Below are 13,087 nucleotides of genomic sequence, written 5' to 3' on the forward strand. Positions count from 1 at the left end.
TTTCCACCCCCTGTTGTCAGATGGACTGTTCTGTTGTCTAAAACACTTGATAGGTGGACAGGTTTATATAATCCGAGGTGAGTTCCTGTAGAGGCTAATTGGATGTTGTCTTTTCATGCAAAAACAAAATACCCTAAAACTTGCCAGCAGTGAAGCTGTCCACCATGTTGGTTTTTGAAAAAATGTACATTTATTATCTGTGGTACTTTAAATAAAACTAACTTAGAATTTATCTCTGATTATGGATGATGGTATTCAGAGTACCTATACAATAAGCAAAACTTTTCTAAATAAAACTTTTTATTTTTCATTCATTTATATTTTGAATCCAACAGTAATAGATATTTCACTAGAACTATTGCAATTTTATTTCAAATTAATTGAAATTTTGATATGAAGTACACATGATGGATCAACATGCTGAAGATCATTTGCATGAGTCTAAAGAACTTAAAAACACAATCTTTTAAACAGAGGATTTACCTACTAAATAATCAGGCAATTAACTATTCTGTTTCACTTTGTACATGAAACATCACATCAGTTTTTTTTTTAATAATTCATGAACATGGTTAAGATTTCATACCTAAAATTTTACATTAAAATTGTGCCAAAAAGAGGAGCCAGCAGGTTGGCATAATGGTTGAAGCTCTGGACTCCCACATGGCTGACCACGATTTGAGTCCCAGACCCAGAGACTTGAAACACACTGGGCGTGTGTGCGTGTGCCCAAAATCTTAAGAGGAGAATGGAGGAGAAGGGACTGCGGTGTGGCCATTCCCTCTGGGGGGTGATTTCTCACTTTCTCTCACTCTGTATCTCTCTGTGTCTCTGGCGGCTGCACACACCCTATAGCAAAAAATAAAAAATAAAAAACAGATTGTGCCCAAAGGAAATTCTTCAGTATTTATTTTAACTACCAAAGAAAGCATATTCAATATACTCTTGCATGAAACCAGGAAAAAATTTTACTTGATTTGCTAAACTTTGAACTCTGAATACATTTGGCTTTATTTTGGCCATTAAATGCTTTTTTAAGTATATTTAAAAACCACATCCATGCAGAGATTTTTTTGACATTTCATCCTACGCTGTTTTGATGTCATCTTTGCATTCTTGTCTTCCTCTTTTCCTCTTCACCATTTGCCTTCATTTCTATTTGTTTGTTTATTCTTATTCTCTGAAAACACAGTGGAATGCTTTAGTGTCGTGGCTAACTGAGCTTGCTAAGTGTTTATTAATGCTATGATGTCCTGCTTAGTGAAGCTAAATGGGGATGGTAATGGGAAGGGGTGGTAATGGGAGGTCACGGATGGGTGTGGGAGGGTGGAGGAAGGATTATGAGGTATACCTTTAAATTCTAACTATTAAGTAGAAATAGTGAGGTTAAGATGTTATTACCCCCAAAATATTTTTGGCCTACTTAACATTCTTTGTATGTCACATTTGATAAGCATCTAATCAAAATGGAATTGGTTGACTTTCCTTTAAACATGGTATACACCATATCCTTATAAAGTACAAATGCTTAGTCTTCTCGGCCTGTTTTGCAAGAAAGTTGTTTCAAGTCAGTTTCAAATGATATCTGTGCCATGTTGTTGTCTCTTCTTTAGATACATATGTTAAATTAACGCTACTGAATTCCATGGGTCAAGAGATGTCCAAATGCAAGACATCCATCCGCAGAGGGCAGCCAAATCCAGTGTACAAGGAAACTTTTGTTTTTCAAGTGGCCCTATTTCAGCTTTCTGATGTGACACTTATACTGTCTGTATACAACAAACGCAGCATGAAAAGAAAAGAGATGATAGGCTGGATTTCTTTAGGTCTGAACAGCTCTGGCGAAGAGGAGCTCAATCACTGGACTGAAATGAGAGAGTCGAAAGGACAACAAGTATGTCGATGGCATGCGTTACTAGAGTCGTGATTGACAGGCTACACGAGCAGTTGCAATGCAAGGCAGCATTATTTCTGATTACCACATACTGTTTTTACCTAGTCACCATTAGAAGAGCTGTTCTTTGAAGAAACGTATTCAAGTCTACCAAAATGCTTTAAATGATATGGAAAGAACACCTAATACTGACATAAATGAAGAAAAGGTGTATTTCTAGTAGACCTTATTCGGGAAACTGACAAACATACATCATCTTTGTTCAACTAACAGTCTTACAGAGCTTTAATCATATACTTTTGATTTCAAGTTCATTTTACTTTAGCAAAAGAGCCAGTAATTTCATGAAAAATCAAAATTACAAGTGATGTTGAACATCAGAATTTTAGTTGCAACACTCTGAATATCACATACTACCCACAAAACACACTTTGACGGGCCCGTCTCTGGTGTTTGTAATGCTCTTTAACATGAAATAGTGGTGGTCCAACTCCGTTACCAGTCATCTAATGGTGGGGAAGGGTTTCAATCACACTGGAAATTGTTTCATTTTGGATGTGTTCTGTGTGTGCACCTCGTTTCATTGTGCCTCTGTTCTTCTCACTAGCACTAAAGTGCACGCAAATATTCATTTTCATAAAAGGATTTTTAAAATACGTTATTTTTTAAAAAGTTCATTTCTTCATTTTCCTCTGCTTTTTGCCTGATCCAAAGAGACCAAGTCACTGTACTGGTCCCTTGCAAGTCTTTTAGACAGGTTGTACTGTAGAACTATGTAACTTTCTGTTGAAAGCACTTCCTGTATTCTTGTATTCCAATGTAGGAAGCTAATAGAGCAGGACTTTCTTTAAAATTTCTTTCAGTGATTGACTCTAAAATTGTAGTAACATGAAAATTCATTTTTTTACAAACTGAAAAGACATATACATAAGCTCTTAAAAAAAAACATTCAAGTTAAAGAGAATTTTAACTATCTGCTCTGAGAAGTTAGTAACCAACACTGCGTAAAGCAGGTAGCAGTCAAAATAAGAAACTTCTCACTCTCGGTCTTCTCTCTTACTTCAATTTATACTTCTGGTATAAAGACTATTCAGTTCTCAGTTTGAATCAGAACATCATGTTTGAAACCGTTCTGAGATTCCTTATGAAGTTTCTAGTGACTTGTGACTAGATTTTTTTTGAAATTGACACATAACGTTCTTCAACGTGATGTCATCTTGTGCCTTTCATGTAAGTTAAATTTGCTCATACGGCTTTGAAAGTTGTATTTGCAAAATTAGGCCTTCAATTTTTATAAATGTAAAGATTCCTCAGAACAGTGTCACGAGATCTTTATTTCCTCTGAAGTATATAAAAGTTGTATAATGTACTAATTTTTGTAAATGGCAAGGCACTTTCCTTTATTGTTTTTATATGTAGGAACTCTGATCAGGAATATTATAAGCTGTTTTCTTTTTAATTTTGCTTCTTACCTATTATATAATTTTATGCTTATACTTTATTAAATAGAATATGTTTTTTATATATGAAAGATGTTTTTTCTCTTTCTCATTTCTAGTTAAACTAGACAAAAGCATACTATTTACTAAAAAGCAGTCTATCCTTGTTCCTAGTCCCGACTAAATACTATATATTATTGTACGCTAGAACTTGTTATTGCCATAATAACAAAACCATGCATAGATAATATTACTTCAGCTTGGCTGTACTGAAAGGCCTTAAAAGAAATCCAAAAAGACTATGAACTCCTATATTTTTAAAGTTTAAATAAATGGCAGCTCTATGCATTCATAAGAAAAAATACAAATAGTGGGTGACATGAGGTTAAGAATGTATGTTATAGACTTGCATTAAAGGCAAAAAATCATCCTTATTGTTACATCAAGGAGCTTTCCTAGGACTTTTTATAAATAAGTTGGATTATAGAGTTAGAACATGAATCAGATGGCTAAGTATTTCATTTAAGTGTTTTCAGGGACAATATGGAATAAGATGGAACAGGGATGTCGATTTTATTGAGAAATTGAACTGGGGCACTTGATGCTGCAAGTCTTCTGGCTTTGGAGCAACCAACTGCATTGCTAATGGCTGGTATCTTCCTAATTAAAGTTACCAGTCTTATTTGTAGCTGTAACAAAGCTTAATCAAACACATTAATAAGACCAGCTTGGTGCTTTTGCCTTTCATGAGAAAAAGACCTAATTGTTATTTATCAAATCTACCTTTCTTCAGACTATGCCCAGAATTATATGTGTAACTTGATATATCCTTTGGAATTTTTCTGCTTTAGGTATCAAATCCTATATGGCCAGAACTATTCAACAGTTTTTAGAGGTTTTAGGGAGGACCAGACCTCTGCCCCAGCAGCCCAATCCTCAAAGATTATAAATTACCTATGTGTTGTGTCTGTGTATATGGACGTGTGTATACAGACATAACACGTAGACATGTATGTGTAGTATTTATTGACGGTGAAGGTGCCCTGACTTTTTCAGATAACCAAACAGAAAACATTTCTCAAGGTTATGGATTATTTTTCTCCTCGATGTATTTACTAGGTGTGACATTTGGTTTGGGGTGCTCTTTGCTGCCATCCTTCACATACAGCCACATATACATCTTATTTTCCTGTGGATTGACACAACTTAGAGTAATTACTCCCCCACAATCATCTATTCTTTTAGAAGAGGATTAAATAGGGCTCAAGAGACATACTTCACTCCATTGAATCTAACGTACAGGATGGTACTCCTGCTTTTTTTCTGTGCTTTAATTTACATGAAAGCTTAAAGGCAAAAATCTTATGTCTCAGTAATTATAGCAAATAAGGATCCACTGGTGGGCAGCAGGTGTGGGCTCAGTAACATGAGAAAGATAAGAAAGATACCTACTTTCTTATTGTTCTGTTCAAATCCCCTAAGTTTTATCATAAAATGAGATCATCCAAATGTGGCAGCTCACTGGCATTTATGGGCACTCATGAGCCTGGAATTACAGGCTTTATTTTTCTCCCAAATGACCTGTAAAATATAGTTATTACTGCCCAAGAAACAAAGTGTATTTCAAATTAGTGAGGAATTTGTTTGGTGTAATATCTGAACTTTTCAGAAGCTTTCGTCTGTAATCTTGTATCTTCATTACTATCCATATTTTGTTTGAAATTCATTTGCCTGCTATCTTACTATGCATCTCAATAATGTTATATATGATGACAAAAATCGTAACTTGGGAAACAATTGAAAAAAAGGAAAACCAATGAGAAAATACCTAAACAATACTGATTAATAGGCACATGTTTAGATGTAGGGCCTGGTAAGGCAATTTCATCCAGTCTAGTAAAAATATCCAGGGCTATTGTGAAATCATTTGTTTGGTACCATTATCTTTTTTTTTTTAATAATTAGTTTTTATTTAACTTTATTTATTTATTTATTTATTTATTTTTAATTTGACCAGAGAGGGACAGAGCAAGAGCAAGGGAAAGAGAGAGAAAATCAGAAAGCAAGCTGCCAGGTCCAGAGCTCTTAACCATGGTCAGCCATGTGGAAATCCCATGCCCTTAATCATGCCGCCTGCTGGCCCTGGTACCATTATCTTTTTTATTTCACTTATCAAGTGAATGCGAAGCATAATCAATGACTGCAAAGTAAGATAGCACAAATAAAGAAGCAAGGAATTAAGGGTATTCTTTAGGTAAAGATGAGTGAGGAGACCAAATGATAAAACAATCTCTCAAGGAAACTACAAAATAGGCTATTTGAAGATGTAAATTTTAGATGGAATAAGAAGAGCAGTCACTAATAAAATGTTTTAAAGGTCTCTACCCGGATAGGAACAAATAGAAGAGCCACAAACTTAATTTGCTGAAACCTGCCTATGCGGACTAGTTCATAGAGATTTTTCACATTGATAGTTATTGTAGTCATTGTATTATCTCACATTGATCATTGCTTGTTTTTTATCCTGTTCACTGTCTCCAATTCATCTGTGGCCTACATTGGAGGTAACCTTCAGTATGAGGGAGTCTTCAAAAAGTTCAGGGAAAATGCATATTATGAAAAAACTATGTATGGATTTCAAACTACTTGGCACCAAAGTGAATCCATACTTTAATTCTGTTTTTCCATGAATGTTTTAAAGTCCTCTCATGATCACCCACCAAACTTAAGATTGAGCTATAGGTTAAGCACACTGCAAAACATTTTCTAAAGTTAATTTTAAGGGATCATCTATGGGGCCAGCAGGTGGTGTGATGGTTAAGGCACTGGACTCCCATATGGCTGAATACGGTTCAAGTCCCGGACCTGGCAGCAGTTTTCTTATTCTCCCTTCCCCTCTCTCTGTGTTCAAAATTAAAGAATAATGATAATAAACAAAATTTAAAAATAAATTTAAAAAATTATCTGTGTCCTCCAACAAGTATAATAATGTTCACGATAATGGCTATAATTTACTAAGATCTAGCACAGTGATTTGTTACATTGCTAGAGTCTCACAGCCATATCAACATAACTAATATTTGAACATTTTACGGATGAAGACATGTAGCATAGAGAGGTTAAGCAGACTTGCACAAAATCAGTCAGTTAGTGGTAGAGCTGGGACTAGAAACTGGGTGTAAATTATTCTATAATAAAACTCTTACTCGGCATGTTGAAGTGGCATTCCTTTTTATCAGTTGCACGCACACACACACAAACAGGGAAACCTATTCATCAGTAACTCCACCGCTCCAATTGAATGACAGAACTAGAGGAGAAAAAAACAACTCAGGAAAGAGGTAAGATAAAAGAAAACTAAGAAAGATCTGAGATTCTTTTCTTCCCTGGACATAACTGGAACTTTTATGTGGTACTTAGTAGATGACTTTGACTTTAGAGATTGCAGACTTATCTACTTTGCAGTTGAGCGTGTGTTTATATTCTGGAAGTGCATTCATTAATTTGTTCTGCACCTTGACCACTTTGGGGAATCCAAGGCATTTTAATTGCATAGGATCTCTCCTTTGTACCCTATTATGTGACTAGCTTGTGTCTGTTAGCCCACATCTTACCCATACCCATGGCAGGAAAGACTCTTGTCTTCCTCTGTACTCTCATTGCCATTTATATATGTTTCCTCTATTCCTTTTATTAAGACTTAACAGGAATTATAGCTGTTTTATTACATATGTCTCTCTTCCCCCCTAATAGCAGTAAATGTCTTGTCTTATTATCTTTATGTACCTTGGCTCATAGTAGGCACTCACAGTAAGTGTTGAATAAGCTAAATTCCCTGTGGAAAAAATCATACTGTTCATTTAAGCCTCCGTTTTTATGAGTCTTGTGTTATATGTGGATTTCTTTCTTCCTTCATTTAATATATGTTTACAAGAGTATTAATCTTAGAATAGGTTTTGTTCTAAGTACTATAAATGCAGAGATAAATTGGTTAAGTAAGACCTTTGCCCTCATAGGGCTTGCTCTCTTAAGACAAGAAGATACCCACAGAATAGCAGAGTTTCAGTCTAGTATTATAGTAAAATGTGAAGAGAGAAGCATGCAGAGAGTACTATAAGATTTAATAGAGGATCACAATGTAGACAGTAGAAAATTCTTCCTCAAGAAGATAACCCCTGTGCTGGGTCTTAAAGATCAATACACTTGAGACTCCCATCAAACTACAACACATATTCTTTCCAAGAGCATAATATAAAATAGTGGTTCTCAAACCACAGGGTGCTTAAGAATTATCTGGAGAGTTTAATTTGTATTCCAAAACTCTGCCTTTAGAGATTCTATTTCAGTGATCTACATTTCATTCTGCTCCCGAAGAATTTCTGCCTCAGATATAGTGGTATAGGATATTGAGCTCATTGCAGAGTTATCGATAGCAATGTTTGAATGCCTGTAAATGAGATTTTTAAATGTGATAGTGATAAATAAAAAAGAGACTAGGACTAATGATCTTTTGTTTTTGTGCTTCTTTAAAAAGAAAGATACTTAATGAAAAGAAAAGTAATAGAGAATGAGTTTCAGCCTAACTTTTTCAAAGTGTTCTTTGGTATAATAAATAAATTCTATTCTGTTGGTTTTATGATTCTTGAAAATTCCTTTCCATTATCATTCAAATATTTTCTTCTAAACGGTCTACAGTAACTATAGGCAGAGAGAGTCTGAGGAGGCATTTAGCTAGATATTTGTCAGTGTTCTAAATGAAAGAAGACTTTAAGCATATGTACAGAGTAGTCATAGATGGTAGCATTTTTGCATTCTGGCATACAGTAAACTTTCTTGCTTCTCTTTATCATCATCCTGAAGGCTTCATTGTCATCATACTCATCAAAACTTCAATCCTGTGTTCTTCAGTAGGAACAGAAACCTTCCTATCTTCAGCTCTTATCTATTTCCACCATTCCTTGTTCTTTCTTAGAGTCTTATTTCAAATCGCAAATTAATATGACAGCTTTAGGACCTCCTCTTTCTCTCAAAATAAAAGTGGTGGAAAGTATGCCTGAATTTCTATTTCCTTCCATTTCATATGTAGCCACACAGTCTTCTCTAATGTAATATTTTACATGAATGTATTTTACATCTTGAAAGATTTCTTTGCCCTCATAAAAGTCTGTGTGCAACCTACTGAAAAATAAGATTATTTGAGGGGAAAGATTATTGTTGTGGAATTAAAATGTTTCGTGACTGCTGATGTTTCACTGTGTGTGACCTGGGCACAGATTGCGGTTTGGTTGATATAATCTTAAAATGATAAAGTTCGATAAATTATTAGCCCATTATCAAAAACAAACATAAAAATATTATCCCTTTCTATATTCCTGTTTAGACTCGTATGTATCTTTTTAAGAATGTTTCTCCTTTCCTCATCTCTGTCTTTTTCTCCACTCTTACGCATCTACATTTATAGCAGATACTAGAGTTAGTTTTGTCAAAGCCAGAAAATAGCTTTCGAAAAGAAGTTCTCTGACTTTTTCTCTGTAACTCACATGGACTGGACGGTAAAGAGGTCCAGAAAGTCTTTCTCAGAGACTGCAGGAAGAGCAAAGCGTAATACTTTTTAATCAGAAGAGACCCATTCTTGTGGTTGTGATGGTAGTTGTTGCGGTTGTCCCATATCTCAAATAGAAGTACCCTAAAATCATGTTGCACGTCTGGGAGCAGAGAAGGGAACAGATTATTAATCTCACAAAAGTTTGACCAAAATTTATTGTAAAATTTCAACCTCTTAGTATTTAAAAGTTTCTAAATAATTATGAGAAGAGCTCACTGCTATGGGAATAATTGTGCAAGATGTTTGATATTATTTCAGTGTCAGTCTGCATGGTAAATTGTATTATTTTAGGGTCCTTCTACACTCTCTTCATAATTATTCTGATTATCAGTAAATCTAGGTTGTACTATTTGACATTGGAGTTTGTCTTTTAAATGTTCCAGACTGCTTTAAAGAGACAAACCCTAACACTTTTTGGTTTATTGCTTTAACATGTGATTTCTTGCATTGAATACCAATAGGTGAAATACTATAATACTCCATTAACATGCTGAAAAAGTAGTTCTCCAAAGTTTGTTCATCTATCCAGATATTGCTAGAATGCTTATTTCCATTAAGCATTAAAGTAATATTAAATCTCCCTGTTCTGTTCAGTGAGAAACAGGAATTTCTCCTTGTCTCTGAGATGTACTGTCTTTGCCATTCACACCTGACTAGAGGGGGAACCTTTCAGGACTTCATTTTTCAGTTTCTGAGCCTGCTCATCTCTTCCTGATGGTGTCAATTTCAGTAACAACCAATGCTCTCAAGAACTGATCGTCAGAGTGATTCTAGATCATAACCCCTATTAATGTCGGTAGAAGTGATAAATAAGCACCAATAGGAGAAAAGACTCCTCTGTAAAGGCTGAGCACCTCCGAACCCTGATAAAGGATGACACCGTTGATGTCTAAAGGTCATTTCATTTCTAAGGGAGTAGAAGCCAACTTCTTGGAAGTCAGGAATTTTGTCTTTTGTCCTCTCCCTTTCCATCTAGCTTGCACATTCTTTTTGCTTTAAGTTCTGGGAAAAGGCTTTAAAAAACTCTGGTTTAAAAATTTTTTTCCGTATGTTGCTTTAACTAGGCAATTTCAAAACAGTAGAAGATGAAATAGATATGGTAAAGTCATAGGAAGTTTTCATTTTGGAGGGGTGGTGGTTTTGAGCAGTCTCTCTGGATGTATATTGAGAATATTTACAGTATTCTGTAGTTACGTCACGTTTGCTGTGTGAGGGGAGTCCAGAGCCACTGTTGCACATAAACTGATTCTCAGTATTTAAGTCCACTGTATTTGAACAAGTATGTGAAGTGCCAGTAGAACTGTTAGTGGTGATACTTACACAGCATTTTGATGTTATAACTATGACTTTAAGTTTACCAGGAGAAAACTTCTAGAAATAGCTTGCATTAAAAAATTAATTTATCATGTTTTGGCATAATTTTACTGAGATGACTTGTTTTTCTGGTGAAAATAATATAGTGGCAACAATTTTGAGGAATCTTTAAAGCTATTTAGAAGACATAGCCAAACTTTGGCTATATTTTTATTAGAATTTTGAAATAAGAAAATGTATAAATATTACTTTTCAGTTAAATTAGTCTTGAAGAAGAATAGTTATTATATGAGTTTTAAGGGTCTTGATAAATATTGAGATCCTTTTTTTTTCTAAAATTGATGAGGTTTATCACCACTCAGTACTCTTGCAGTGTTCTTTATTTCTCAAAATAAGGTAATTTTTATGGAAAACAAAACAACTGGAAACTTATTCAATATGCTCTTACTCGCCTGTCTTCCTTCCTTTCTTCCTCCTTTTCGTTTCTCCCTTCCTTCCTTCCCTCCTGTTTCTTTCATTTTTCTGAGGCAAGAAGCTTCCTTAATAGTATAGTTTCTACAGAGCTTTCTTACTTATTTTTCTAATAATGGATATAACAGTGTGTGACATTTAAATGCTCCGTGAGCAAAACTATCAAACAACCTGAAGAAATAACACTGCTGATAATACTCCCCTTGGTCTTCAATTGTCTCCAGCATCTTTGCTAGTGACTCCAACCCATTAATGGATCTCATTAATATATACGCGTGCGTGTGTGTGGTTATCAACAGTGTGGTATTATTGTCTCGTATTAATTTGCGTTTTTGGTCAGAACTGTAAGCAGATCCATGTGTGAAGCAATCCGTTTTATAGAATGAGCCTATATCTAATCATTTTCATGTGGTGGGAAATGTGCTATCCGTTGCGTTTTATTCTCATATCCACTTTTCTACTGTCTATACACCGATCGTCTCGGTGCCTTTTTCCTTTTGTATAATTGTATTACATAAAGAAGTTGCTGACCTCTGTATAAACAATGTAAAAAAAATGTTACAATTATCATTTCAAGGAGATTTTAATGGCAGTTTAATTTTCCAGAGAATAAATTTTTGTGTGTGTTCAAAGTATTTATCTTCACCTTTATGCAAGAAGTCTGTTCACTTTTTAATACTCATATACAGTGGGTAGACATCTGACTTCCCTGAGGATGATACACAAAAAATTACCCCCTGGTTCTTATCATTGACAAATAAGTGTTAATATGACTGTTACAGAAAATAAAATAGTGTGGATTACATAAGCCAAAATCAAGTGGGTATATGTGAATGTTATATAGATCTGGGTTTGAAAGCAATCTCATCTAAATGTTAGCAAAATGTTTGGGTCAGATTATTTTATTTCATTGTAAATCCAATCAGGTCTCGAAAGAAAATAGACTACAGACCAATGTAAACATTTTATAATAATCTCCTTTAAAGTTCATATAAATCAAGAATGAAGCCAGGTAGCTTACAAATGGTCTCCGTGTCTTTGACTGGATATGCACATGTATACACTGTTACCTAGTTTGCTCTTTCTTTCAACAGGAATTTGTCATCTTTTAGATCAGTGTTGTCATTCTGTTTACCAAAACCATTTTCTATTTGGCAGTAGTAGTTTGTTGATTTTTAATTTCTTTTTTTTAGATGGTTGTATTGTTTCCCAAAGACCTTGAATTTAGATATTTTCCATATTACATTACTACCTTGTCCATTTCACTTCCAGCAACGAACATTTATAACAACAGACTTAACAAATCCTATTTTGCATATGAAAAAGAATTTAACATTTGGTGCTTTCAAATTGACAGAAATTAAAGTTGCTACATCAGCTAATCTCTGATTGTCTTTGAATCCTTAGTTCCATAAACTAACCAGAGCCTTTTTTAAGTTAACTTTTTCAAACGGAGAACACCAGTACCCTATTGGTCTACGTTTTTTCTTTTTGTAAAGAGTTATATCTACTGAAAACATGAAAAATTTGTGTTTAAAAAAAAGGAAAAACTAGCTTTATAACATGATCTCTAACTACAGTTTATGAAGTTGTATCCTTTCCTACGATTCCCTGCTGAATTCTCCCTCTCTCTCAAAGATTTTGGACATTTATCATGAAGATATTTAAGGTTAAAGAAACTTCTATCATTAATAGATTTAAGGTGGAAGAAACAAAAATAACAGACTTGCTTCTGAGTATTCTCAAAAACTTTTTCTGAATTTTAAACAAAGTCTCAATTAGGGATAATTTATTGGTTATTTATGACTTTGAAAACAATCATTTTCATCTGGTTTATGGTTTATTGTCTTTCAGAAAGGTACAACTGACATAAAGTGAAATCCCATCAGATAATTGGCACATCTGCATTCTCACAAGCAAATCGAGATATGATCGTTTTCTGTTGTTACAGAGGGACTTAGGTAACTATTCATCATAACATGTTACTGTACTTAAGATTACATTTTGATTACGAACTGGTGTTAACCCTTTTGATTTTCAGTGAAAAATAATATTTAAGTCAACTTCTTCTTTCCATAGATTATAAAAATATTCCATGATATTTCCTATTTGAAAATACAGTCAAACCCAACTTAAATGGTCTCAATAAAATATGTGGAATATCTTGTTTGATTAGTACTTTATCACAAAGTATAAAACTAAAATAATACACTAAGTGCTTCTATGCGGTAAGATGCCAAATAAATAGAGACAAATAATATGAAAATTGTGGAACCAACAGATGGCATAATGGTTATGTTGCTGGACTCCCACATGGCCAACTGCGGTTTGAGTGCTGGACTTGGTGGCTTCAAAATCATGCCA

The 13,087-nt window shown here is 34.4% G+C and overlaps 1 protein-coding gene across 7 annotated transcripts in view; it reads left to right on the plus strand.

Annotated features, from left to right (window-relative positions):
- SYT14 (synaptotagmin 14) overlaps window positions 1–12,867 on the plus strand; it is a 203,216-nt gene extending 190,349 nt beyond the window's left edge. For 3 of the 7 annotated variants that reach the window (XM_027776116.1, XM_014591944.2, XM_027776114.1), the window contains one exon: window positions 1,614–3,359. In XM_027776116.1, the coding sequence (XP_027631917.1) occupies window positions 1,614–1,927 (314 nt within the window). In that variant the 3' untranslated portion in view covers window positions 1,928–3,359. Of the gene's footprint in view, window positions 1–20; window positions 78–1,613; window positions 3,360–12,577 lie in introns of those variants that run through there. The other 4 variants (XM_006159337.3, XM_027776112.1, XM_027776113.1 and 1 more) reach the window with 3 other exon arrangements.
- Window positions 12,868–13,087: the final 220 nt, after the last annotated feature.

Source organism: Tupaia chinensis, unplaced genomic scaffold (assembly GCF_000334495.1).
Source record: "Tupaia chinensis unplaced genomic scaffold, TupChi_1.0 Scaffold000627_1, whole genome shotgun sequence".
Lineage (NCBI taxonomy): Eukaryota > Metazoa > Chordata > Mammalia > Scandentia > Tupaiidae > Tupaia > Tupaia belangeri.